General features: G+C 31.7%; 1 protein-coding gene across 1 annotated transcript in view; it reads left to right on the forward strand.

The window, feature by feature from the left end:
- The window catches only part of LOC106690636 (uncharacterized), a 28,085-nt gene extending 14,962 nt beyond the window's left edge, over window positions 1–13,123 (forward strand). The window contains exons 4-9 of the mRNA XM_014436139.2: window positions 2,704–2,847; window positions 3,004–3,162; window positions 4,185–4,229; window positions 6,003–6,143; window positions 10,558–10,763; window positions 12,834–13,123. Of these exons, the coding sequence (XP_014291625.1) occupies window positions 2,704–2,847; window positions 3,004–3,162; window positions 4,185–4,229; window positions 6,003–6,143; window positions 10,558–10,763; window positions 12,834–12,878 (740 nt within the window). The 3' untranslated portion in view covers window positions 12,879–13,123. The remainder of the gene's footprint in view (window positions 1–2,703; window positions 2,848–3,003; window positions 3,163–4,184; window positions 4,230–6,002; window positions 6,144–10,557; window positions 10,764–12,833) is intronic.
- The last annotated feature ends 240 nt before the right edge of the window (window positions 13,124–13,363 follow it).

Consider the following 13,363-nt stretch of genomic DNA (forward strand, 5'->3'; position numbering starts at 1 on the left):
AAATAAATAAAAAAAAATAGAAAAATAATTTTAAAAAAATAAATAAACTAAAAAAACAAAAAACAAATAAATTAATCTATCAGCCATATTTATGGAAATAGTCTTCTCCCTTTGATTGCCCTCTAACATTACAAAAATGAGCATTATAACTTGTTTATCTGAGTCCAGCAAAGGTAGTATAGTCTATAGCCTAAGGCTAAATCATGGAATTAAACCCTTTATCTTATCGCACAATTGAAACATTTAATATTAAGGAGTATACCAGTGTTAAAAAAAAATAGTTTAACCGGCATGAACCATAGATTATTTAACTGATCGAATTTTTATTTTAATAAAGTTATTTATTACTTACTTTTAAAAAGTATGCGAATGTCTATTACAGTTTATTTCTTCTTAAAAAATACAAAAAAAAATCTTTGAGAATTTTAAAATAAATTGGTTTCGTATGGGAAATCCCGGTTATGAAATGTGTTCATGGAAAATATCTACTTCAAACATATACGTTGTCGTTTGCTTAGTACCCTACATTTCATTTATGGGACGTATTTATTTAAAAAACTAACAAGAAAAAAAATTCCAATCTGAAAATTGCTGAGTAAGAGAAAATAGGCAGAGCGTTTGATGTAGCAGCGGCAGGAGACAGGTGCCGAGATTTGGAAAGGGTGAGTTGGGGATGGTTTTGATTGAAAAGAGTCCACAAACACCGTCATGTTACATTTCTATCTGTTTTTGCTTTTGATTTTTTTTTGTCATAACATCACTAAACTCAGCGGTTTTGTATTTATTCTTAATATTCTTAAGTGAACATTTACTAGTTAATTAATTGGTAAATGTCAAAAATAAAACTGCTTTTGTACCTCATACCTATAAACTTTTTCATTTTTTTTTTTTCAACTATGGTTAACTTCAATGTTAATGTCAGAAAGCCTAAGAAACTTTTTCGATAAAATATTATGTAACATTTGACGGTATCGTCATTCCTTAGTTATTAATTCCCTTTGATTTTTTTAACATTATATTATATTTTATTTTCTACGTCATTTTTGGCACCATGTAAAAATTCTTTTTTTACCTAAATTAGAAATTTGACTTTTGAATGATTTAAAATTGATACTCCAAGCTATGTGGATTAAACCATCAACATAATAAATAACAATCAACAACTTCATTACCATAATAATCATAATTATAATTAACCGTCGATATGAAGCATAAATTTAATTTTTCCATGAAACAGAACAATATTATCTATTATTTGATTCCGTTTTTTTCTTCTGTGCGTGAATATTACACAGTTTAGGTATTCATATTAATAGGGTTAATGAAGGGGTATTTTATTGGTATTAGTTAATGGGGTCCGGGTAGCCGCGGGGTAAGGCCTGTGGATACTAAATCCAAGGAAAAATTGTTTTGTTACACTGTAGCCGTGAGTCAACTCTTGTAGGTTCTGAAGCCTTCCTGAGGTCCACCCAGCCTCCTAAATTGGGTAAAAATCTGGCGGTCGAGCGTGATTCTGACCAAATCACCTCCTTGCACAACTGCTGGTCTAGTAACAGTACTCCCTTATAAAGTACTGAGCCCCTGACCCTTCAAAGATGTAGCGGTACAGATTTAATTATTTAATTTAGATTAATTATGCTTTTTATTATCTTGATTTAAAACAGAACAGTAAGTAAAGGTGATTGTACGATAATCTCTAACAACGGTTGCTAAATTCAAGAAAAGTTTAAAGGTAAATGTGAACATAATTGTGTCTAAAATAGAAAAAATATCTTTTTATTTTAAGCAGGATAATTCAACAACAGAAAAAAACAACATAAATTAAGCAATTGCTAGACAATTCAGTTCGTTATTAGAAAAATAATTTATTCTCAGAAAGGTTGAACTCTGGGTGGTTAAATACTCATGATGCTAAAATATCAGCTTAGGTTTGATGAATATTTGGTTTTTTTGAAAGGACGACATGCGGAAACTAATATATGTATATAAAATAATGATGATAAAAGCCGAAAAGGAATCGCCTAAAAAAAATGCGGATAAATGTATGTTTAATTGTAACAACCGAGATGGATTTATTGATTCCTTAATTGAAGGTAATATGTTAGGAAAAATTAGTACGTACAATCTAAAATAGCTAGAAAACGAGAGAAGATGAAATAAGTAACAGTTTAAATGTGGATTTGCGTGTTATTTCTCAGTTACAAAAGTACTTTCATATCATTCTAGATCTATAAAATTAGAAAATAAAAAAACTATTGTACCTCCTTCTGTATTTTGGGCATGTAAAACGTGACCGTGCAACGTGAAACGCGTTCCTTGCATCAAGGAATGAACATGACCTTAAGACTTTTAAAAATCTTTCATTGCTGAGAATAGGGTGCACTGAATTTATTGAACTTCAACTAGTAAATATAATTGAGCTAAAATAATCGACGAGTGTAATTATCGGGAGGGAAGTAATGGGATCAATAAAAAAGATAAAAAGTCCTAATTATGTGACCTGGCGTCAACCAAAACATAAACGGGAGGATTATGTTAGGTTCGACCTTAATGATTTAGGTTATGATGCAATTCATTGGAAGAATCAATTGATATTAAAAAATCTCAAATAAATTCTGTTATAAATGAAAGGAACCCAATAAATTCATAAAACCTAATTAATGCTCCGATTACACATTATCACTCATTATGGTAATTTTTCAGCTTGCCTAGCGGGCTATACGACAGAGACTGTGATTGACCTTTGTCACGGTAAACGACGATGTTCACTGTCAGTGGATTCGTCGGTCTTCGGGAAGCCTTGCCAGAAGGACTCTAAGGTCTACCTCAAAGTTGTATACACTTGTGGTGAGTTCGTTTATTTCTTAAGTTTTTAAATCAATAGTTTTCGTTCTATAAAGTACTAATCGAAATTTTCACTTATTATTTCTCCTAATCAGTAGACGATGTGGTACATTTATTCTCATTCCAAATGCTTGCAATATAACAGATATCTCTTTTCAGTGGCGAGACAAGTGCTACTAGCAAAGCTTGAACAACCTTCTGAACCTGATGAACCTCCAGAACCGGGGGAGCCCTGGCCAGACTACGACGAAGAGGAGGAAGCGGCTCCCAATACTAGCGGGCACCGCAATAATGACTCAGGCAGTCTCTATCACTTTGGTGATTAAAATAAATTTATTATTATAATTAAATGGCCTGAAATACACAATTTTGAATCTTTTAAACCAATATTTCAATCAGGATCAGTATAAAATCTTGTTTCCAGCAACCAATAGTGTTTCGAAACATTAACAAATTAAACGTAAAATAATTAATTTCCTCCTTAATTACATTCTATAATCATTAGACAATGAGTTACCAATTGCAGGATTGGATGAATCGAATGTACTTGATTGAATATATATTCTGCAATTATACCCAAATTAACATTGTAATTCTGCTATCACGTTGTCTGTACTTGTGTAAGGCTGTATAATTAACTAATAATTGGGTTAATTTATATTAATAATTCAATAAAAATTATTTATTGGTCCATATCCTACTTCTACGTAAAAGAAAAATGGGAAAAAATAAATACAAATACTAAAAAAATTTACGAATCTACATGCATTCCAAACCTCATAAATACCATAATAACATTGTGTAATGAAGTTCATAAGAAAAAAACTAAATTAAATAAAAAATAATAATATATATAAGAAAACAATAGTAGACAAAAAAATATAAGCATCTATTTATGAAAAAGAAAACTATATAAATTAAATCACTTTTACAATTAAGTACATAAAATAAACTAATATCAAATAAATAAATAAGAAAAAACATTTTAATACAAAACAAATAAAACCGGATTGTGAATAATACTTAGGAATGCTATATAATGTAATTATAATTTTATAAGTTGGACTCCATGGTGCCATATTTCGATTCAAGATCCTAGATGGAGTAGGTGATTCGACATCAGTACCGAATATATTTGAACATATAAACGTTTCCTAAAATAGAAAAGGAAGAGGAACATATCGCTAAAAACAATTTTTAACAGAAATTATAGATTTGAATTATTGTTTATATAATTAAATTTCTTAGCCATGGGATAAATAACAAAGTCACACTGCCCACTGATAATTAATAATAAATTGTCATACAATATTCTGTAAATTGACCATTTATTTTTCTAGATTTTATGCCAACATATCCTGCGGATGAAGAGGACAAATCAACTGGTAAATAATTGTTTTTGTTTAAGCCTGTAAATTTCGCATGTTCTAATTTTCTTTGAATGTTTTCACTATGGGTAAGTTAGTTTAAATTGTAAATAGTGCATGGAATGATTCTTGCAGCCAATTGATTTGATAAATAATTGAATATTTCAGATAGCAATATAAGCCTCTTATCATTTATTTTATGGTGAAAAAAGAGAAATAAACTCCAGAAATTTAAGTTAAAGGCAGGGGCGAGTAAATTAACAGGGATTGTTTGGCTTGCTTAAAGACGTAAAAAAGTTTGGTTAAAGACGAGAAAAATTAAAATGATGATCTATAAATCGACGTTCTTTCCAATTCTTCTGATCGTGAACCCTCACCTCGATACACAAGAATCGGATCCAATCAATGGAATGCCATATCTTCGTAAGGTGGAAGGAAGGACACGACGAGATTGAGTGCGGAACAGCCTAGCCTCTGAGTTAACCCAGCTGAGAGCATCCTAGAGAAACATAGGAAAGAACTGCCGGGAGGACGTATGGGACTCGGAGAGTGTTAAGGAGGCGTTCAGGAGGAGCGATATGGACTGGAGTAGAATCCAAAAACGAGACATCTGGTCCAGACTCTACAAATCGTAACCCCACACTGCGCAAGCGATAAAACGGATAAAATGATTATTATGACAGATACATTCACTTACGGATATAAATACACACACACACACACGTCGTTCGAGCTTTTCTCACTGTGTCCTATGATGCTGTGTGCGCAATCGCAGATACATCTAGCAGAAGAACGCATTCGGATGTTTCGAAGAAAAAGAAAAGAGCCAGACGCTCACTAGGCTACATAAGCAAAGGAGAGAGAAATCAGACTCTAGGAAGGTCGAAGAGACTCCGGAATGTCTCATCTTCTGCAAGATGAACATGCAACCTACTGTCTGATTCCCTATGTGGAACATAGATATGCCGGAAACAAGGGGAGGCAGATTGCCTAACCCGCCTACTTCCAGGGAATGGTTGTTTCAGGGCCTATCTAGCCCGCTTCAAAGTAGAAGATAAATTATCGTGCCCAACTGGTAATCTAAAAATTATACAATTGTTATTGCTCAAACTGCTAACAAAAGATCTCATCACATACACCAGTTAGAATGAACAGGTGTATCGGTTTCCCTCTATCAGTTTCTAAAGTTAGTATTATTACTAAACCCAAGATATCAGAGCAGCAACTAGTGACTATTATTCCAACTGAGTAATAAATTAAATCCAAACGAATTGAGTAATTCCACAAAAACTGGACAACTACATTGTGACAAACTTAAATGTGCTTGGCTAGCGTAGTGAACCCCCTAAAATTTTCAAGAAGTAGAAGAGGTGGATTGAGCTTAGGAGGAGCTGGCCTTGTCCTGTTCGCAGCTCATTTGTGCTCCAGCCTCGATTCCGAGCGCAACAAATGTTTCACAGCAGCTATAAGCTTAATAAGAAAAAATAAATCACTGTTCATTTCCTAATCGAAAATTATGCTGTATGCAAACTGCCCATTTAATGACTTCTATTAATTAATGACTTGTTATTTGGAATCTTAATTTTTGTTTTCTTTTTTTTTTTTTTGTTTTGTGGTTTTGGCATTCAGTAATTCACTTTTTTAGTATTCGTCTTTCCTGTGATTAATTTTTTTAATGAACTAGCCCTACTAACACAAGCACTAGAAACGAGCTAGAACTAACCGCCTTGGTGGATTGGCTAACATGGGATTGGAAAATGATTGAGGAATTTTTAGATAATCGTTGCTTAGGTAAAGTGTCCAGGGACTTGAGACTGAGAATCCTACCTGACCAGGATGTCATCAACTGTACCGTCAACATCTTCACCGATAGCCACAGGTCTGTCATCGGCTTCGTTTCTGAGTGGATATCAGTGTATCAGTTTCTGTCAAGTAAGTCAATATCGATGCGAAATATTTATCATGAATCTCTTCCGAATCCGAATTGTTTTATAAAGTTGATAATACAGTTGCAATCATCTTCCAACTTTTCATAGCGCCTATGCAGCATTTTAGCAGGGACATGCATATTATTTTTCGAAATTTTAGGTTCGACATTTTTTTTCCAATACAGCATATTAATTACTCAATGCAGCGCGCATATTTTTAAGTGAGTTAATGTTGACCCTGCACCGATATAGAGAGGCAAAAAGCGGAAAAGATAGTGCGAGAAATGAAACGGTAACGAGTTTTTGAACGTTCTAGTTAAAATATATTTTGGGAATTGAATACAGTAAGTGAGGGAAATTTTCAGTGTTTCATCCTCTATGTTATGAACTTTGATTTAAAATAGCAACTTAATGCTACACCGAGTTAGAGAAGTGAAAATTAGAAATAAATAGCGCCGAAACCCCCACAATGCAGTAATATGTTTGAACTTTTTTTGTTGTTCGGGTAAACACACAGCAAATTGAAATTTTTAATAATGAAATAAATATTATTAATAAAATTTTTATATATTATTTCATCCAGAAGTTTTACTTATTTTTTTAAGGGCATTATACATTTTTTTAAGGTCAATGTAAAATTTTGTTTAGGCTGATGAAGCATATTCGTTAATTGTAATTGTTTTTCTGTGCTTACCAAACGTATATGTAATCAAGCTTAGTGGTAATATTCGAAATATTTAATAAAGGATTCGTGAACAAAGAAGTTATTCTTAACATTTTTACTTTTGCTCAAATATGACGTAAGTAGCATTAGCGCAAAAAATATATATTATATAACAATAGTACAATACGTATATTTTGAAAACATTAAAAAAAAAAAAACAATAAAAATGATACAAATATTTCACAATGATCAATACAAAGGAGGTTTGAAAATCGTAACAATGGGGGGTAACAATGGACTGTGCGGCCCGCTGAATATCACTGGCTCGACTCCCTTATCCTGCCAGGAATCCTAGTTTTCTTACAGTCTACTCCAGTGGGATCGGTGTGCTGACGGACATTTAAGCAACCTTGTAGTATGAAATGAAGAGTTGTATAAAACTGTAGAAAAGGACATTATTTTCAAGCTTCATAGATAGTGCCGTCCGTAGCTCAGCTGGTTGAGGCGCAGGTCTTAACAATCTGGAAACTGTTAGCGTTCCCACAAAATGAAAAACTTGACCCCCACCATGGTTAAAATAGGTTGATCACCAGTAGATAACTCCCCCCCCCCTCCATCGTAGTATGCCAGGAATGGCCAGGAAGAGGGTCATTAAAAAAAAAATTTCCATTGCTAGTCACAAAAAAAAATCATCTTTAAGCATCCCTAATTCTATTTAAATGAATAAAATACCTGTTATATATAATAATGTTTTTTTTTTACGGATGCTAGTTAATACCACCTTTTTTAGTAACATCATTTATTTAAAAAAAAAAAAATGAGATATAATTGCTACCTTCTTTTGGTTCTTCACAGGAATTCACTAAAGGAAAAAAATACCATTATTTTTAATGTTTAAATAATAAAACAACGAGTCCAAAAAAATCATTTTCATAGTTACTTGTTAGTAGTATGTTAACAAAACTATTGAATTTAAAAAAAACTATTCATGGCCATCTACACAAAATAAACCCAGGTTTTGTCTACTGGTACTTTCTCCTCTATTGATAACGTTTTACACCAAGTTTGCTTATTGATGGTTTAATTAGTTATGATTCTAATAAAATAAAGGTTTCCCTTGGGTTAGTAATAATTGAGAAGATATAGCAAAATATTTAATTTTTAAAAAACTTTTTGATTTATAACATATATACTACCTTATATCTTCATAAGAATATTGAATCAGAAAAATATGCGTTCATCTGGCTTCTTCAAAGATCTATTAAGCACAACATCGGGAATAAATTCTTAATGTGTGCTTTAAGTATCCCTACGACGAGAATAAACAATAGAGCCTAGATCTCAGCTCTAGTATAGCTGGGGTATTTAAGGGCTCGAAACAATCTTGAGAAAGTAGTCCCGTCAAAAAAGTCTATTATGGGGAACGATTCTTTCCAATGTCCCTGCTATTGGGAGTTGAAAGCTCTGGCTTAGGTTTATTTAACCCCAACTTGGTCTAAAATTTTATCGCTACAGATATTTTACCGCCCCTTATATATTGTGATTTTTAACGAAACTTTCTAAACCTTAATATAATTGATTATATAATTAAATAAAATAAAATATAATGTTTTAGATAAAAGAAAGAAGGTCCGGATACGGCAAAAAAAAAAACTCAAATAGTAATTAAACTATATAATGTGAGCCAACGTTATCCACCACGTTACAGGGCTTACTGTATCCATGTAAACTCAAAAATGCGTTTACAACGAACGTTTGCGAATTTGCAAAAATTTCATTTTTGCGTTTACTTTTACGCAGTAAGCCACAATGAAGCCCTGCAACGTGGGGCGAAACGTTGGCTCACATTAAAAAGTTAAATAAATATTTCAGCTGTTGTTGTTTTTTTTACCGCAGCCGGACCATCTTGCACACGGTCAATCGGCAATGTTCCAGATCTTTTTAGGTTTTTTCTTTTTTTTTTTTTTGTATTTCTTAGTACCTTCCAATTTCTATGCGCATTTAACTTTGAAATTCCCAAATATATGAGATGTACTTTATAACAGAAGTGCATGAAATCATAAGAATAACTTATATGCAAGAATTTTGGGTCGAATGAGGGGTCGGGCATGAGGATATTGCACATGAATCATCAATAACTGATAAAAAAAAAAAAAAATTTCCAGGCCGATCTCCTTTTATCCCTTACGGAAAAGCATTGCATCAAATGCATTAAATGTATGCAATATACAGTCAGAATTCTCGTTCAGTAGGGAAAAAAGTGATTAGTCATGAAACACTGTATTTGTAATAATGATTCGTAATTACAGTTAATAGTTGAACCAAAGTAAAAGCAATTATAACAAGAAACTATGAAATGAAATCACAATTGTGATTATTGATTTAAACAGCTTGATGAACCTCTGTATTTGTAATCATTTTCATATCCATTTGATTGTAATTAGTAATTTCAATTAATTTTTAACCAACATTGCTTTCGATACAATATAATTGGGATAATTGGACTTAAAAAATTAAACAAAACTAAAATTTGGTCAATCACCCTATGAAACTATAAAATAATAGGGAATCATATTAATTATTAATAAGCTTGTCTTAGCTTAAGTCTACTTATCTATTTTCTCACAATTTCATTCATTTTTAAAACTATTAATTATAGATCAACTTAATATTATTAATTATAGATCAACTTAATATTATTAATTATAGATCAACTTAACACTATTAATTTCTCATCAACACACATATTATTTTATTTATATATTATTTATTTTTTATTTAAAACAGCCACAAGAAATTCGAACCGAGACTAGGCAGGGATTTTAAGCAAAATTAATTTTTAAAGAATATGGGTTTATTTTATGTTAATATTTACAATTAACCTTGATACGCTTTTTAACAATAAAAAAAAATAAAAATTTAAACCAAAATACAATTTTAAATAAATCAATTATAAACTTAACCTGAGTGTATGGAAGGTTAAAGCAGTGTGTTGATGAGAAATTGATAGTGTTAAGTTGATCAATAATTAATAGTTTTAAAAATTAATGAAAGTGTGCGAAAATAGGTAACTAGACGTAAGCTAAGACAAGCTTATTAATAAATTAATATGATTCCCTATTAATTTATCATTTAGCTTCATAGAATGATTTGACTGATATTAATGACCTGAGCAAACAAAAAGTTTTTAAATATTTGGACGTGAGCTGTAAATTTATATTTAAGTTATGGTAAATTATTAATAATAATGCTGTTTAGTAAATTATTAAAAATGAACATATAATAAAAGCTGTTAATTGCTAGATCGTCCTTGAATATGTCCGAATTGGCCGAAACGTTGGACTGTTAAAGAAATAATAAATAGCGTTGAATACTAATTAAAGATTATATATAAAAATAGCAATAATAATAAAATAAAATATATATTCCGAATTTAAGACTCTCGGAAGAAACTCGGTTGAATAAGGGAGGGAAGATTCATTTCACTAACAGACTTTGTATATCCGAAGCAGTTGAATATCATTGATATTTTCTCTAGTTGAGTGAGATAATGCATTTATCTATTGTTTGATTCGGAAAATAAAAACTTTACTGTTGATAATTTCTCATTTAATAAATAAACAAATAAAATACTTTCAACTATAACAGCCTATAAATAAGAAAGATCTTTTTAAAGTAAAAATATCCCAAATTTTCAAATCGCATTTATGTATGAGGTTTATTTTTTAAGTTTTTGCTTTAATTATTATTTCAGATAACAAGGAGCGGCTGAGCCTCTACCTGGCGGTCTCAATCGGTGGCGGCTTGGTCTGCCTCCTTGGTGTCTTGGCCCTCAGGCTGGCCTGGAGCAGTCGGAAGAGGTCCCGGTCCCAGCAGCCTGTTCCTCCCTTCGTCGGGGAGCTCTACGATGGAGAGACCGATCTGGCTATTGCAACAGCGCTCCCTCCTGACCCTAGTGAGGTAATACACTACTAAATAAACTTATATTTTTTTTCCAAAGCTCCTATTTGAAATATAGTCTTGTAATTAGCAAGGCCTGTGTTGTAGGATTTCGTTTTTATCTGAAAATTGGTTACATTATAAAACAGGAATGTAGTAAATGTGTGTTTGCCATTATAATTTGAGTTTAACAATGTGATATTTAATGGTATTGGAGCAAACCACTAGTATGAGTTAATGAACTTAAAAACTAGGCCTATATCTACGACTATTTACAATATATACAGACTGTTCAAGTGGCTATAATGCTACCTGCTGCCACTACAGTGGGGTCTGGAATAGAGTCCAGGATCGTTGGAACATCCAGTAATTTGGAAAAGGTTCTTCTTCTTCCATGCTGTAGTCTGTCTATAGCACTAATGTCAGGAAACTGTGGAGGCGTTTTATGTTGCCTCAGAATATTGTGTAGTATTCATTCTTTCGTTTTGTTAGCCGTGTGCTTCGAGTCCTTGTCTTATCGGAAGATAAAAGTATCTTTGATCCCTAGCTTTTCGGTACTATTTTGCTTACCGAAACTCGTTATTAGATTTTTACCAAAGCTACTTGTAGCTATCAAAGCCGAAAATATTAAATTTACATTCACCTCAAAAATATCATTTTCCAGAATTAAAAGTCTTTATTAACAAATAATTTGGCAAACTCGAGCGGTTTTTTGAGGTTCGTCTCTTTGGATTTAAGGTTTTATTCTTTGAAACCAACCATAATTAGGTTTGTGAAGAACATTTCTTACTGTTTGTGAATTGAAGGTGGTATTGTATGTTGTTGGCGACCCTCTTCGCTGTCCTGGCGGCTGATGCAGTGGTATCTTGCTCAACAATCCGGTTGATGTCCTTTTGTTCCCTTTCATTAAATTTGTATGGTCGTCTTAAACAAGGTTTGTTATGAATGGAATTAGTCTTCCTGAAATTTTTAATAATATTCCGATAGTACCGAACCAGACACAAATACAAATTAACATCTTATTTATAAATTACTTAACAGTAAAATGAGATTTTAAATTTGTAATACGGTGTTTTAAGGTTGTTTGGTGAAAGTGTATTATATCGCTTATGTGATAATGATAACCCCCCTGTTTTTTTATTTTTTTTTTTTTAAATCGCTATCTGGTCTCAAATGACGCATTACAATTTGTCTTGTTTTTTATGCTGCGCAAAAAAAAGCTAGCCGCCATTTTGTTTTGGCATGACGTCATATCGACATAAACATAGGCTAGGCTTATTTACTCAGTGTGAGTGTTATTTTAATTTCTTTCGTATTTTTAGTTTTTTTTGTTATCTAAGTAATAATCTATTATGAGTTATATTCCATGTAGTTCGTTTGCAGTTGCAACAATACTACAATATAGACAAGACAAAAGTTGTGTATCCAATTAACAAAAGACGTCATAGCATTTAGTCAAAGCTGGCTAGAAAGGATCCAAAATTATTATCGAATAACTACACAAAAGAACAGTAGTTGGAAAATGGTTAGAAACTGAGCATCCGAAATATATATTGTATTTTTATTAAATAAACCGAAATTTAGAATATACTAACACAGTTGTTTTAAACTCGGCAGGACAGAAATCCGGGTTTGTTGCAAAACAAATTGCTAAGATTAAATCATCGATTCTAAGGACATTTTTATTTTCTATTTTTCTGAAACAGTATTCCGTGGCTGATTTAGAAAACAAGAATAATGAAAATTCTTTTAACAGTAAAATACGTAAAAACAACTAAAACATAGTGAATCGATGTTGCTTATTTATGTCTAAATAACGTCACATATGAAACCGTCATGGTGGCTAGCGTTTTCCTTCAGATTAAGATCTTAGTTTTTAGAACTAAAATTAAAAATTATTCCTGTGTCTATATTAATTAAAATAAAAATTATTGGGCTTATGAACTGACTGACAATAATTTTAACATTATATATATAAATTTTTTTTTGTCGTAAAATACTCTACTGTCAATGTTAACTAATGATTAATATAAATAATCCTTATATATATATATTAATTGTTTATTATATTATTGTTACAATCTCCTGCAGGTGGTGCGGTACTCTTCGGCCAACTCGCAGTACTACTACGGATGACAATCGCCCAGGTGCGAAGATCACTCTCGCACCTACTGCTTTTAATTATGGATTTCATAGTCAGCATACCCCAAAGTGCCTACTGTCGTACGTCTGAAAATGCGAATTGGTGTGCTACCATATAGTGGTTAAATGATTTTCAAAATATTGATATTTTGAGGTTTACTCATGTCTGGTCAATTTCAAGACAAATATTGGAAGAAAAAAATCAACGATTTATTTCCTAAAACGATTCATGAATAATATAAAAACAGATCAGAATACCTCTGATCTGTTTTTATATTATTCATGAATAATATAAAAAGGAAATGGTTACCTTGCCTCTCCACAAATACGGCTCATAATAATAATAATAATCTCTTTTTTAAACGGTAAAAGGTGTTAAATAATTTTGTTACAGATACAAAAATTTTGAACAATTTTTAGGAGTTAATTCGAATGGGTAACTAATTAAAGAATTAAAAATTCATTAACTACTATGATAA

This window comes from Halyomorpha halys, unplaced genomic scaffold, assembly GCF_000696795.3.
Source record: "Halyomorpha halys isolate HHAL.00 unplaced genomic scaffold, Hhal_1.1 Scaffold1785.1, whole genome shotgun sequence".
Classification (NCBI taxonomy): domain Eukaryota; kingdom Metazoa; phylum Arthropoda; class Insecta; order Hemiptera; family Pentatomidae; genus Halyomorpha; species Halyomorpha halys.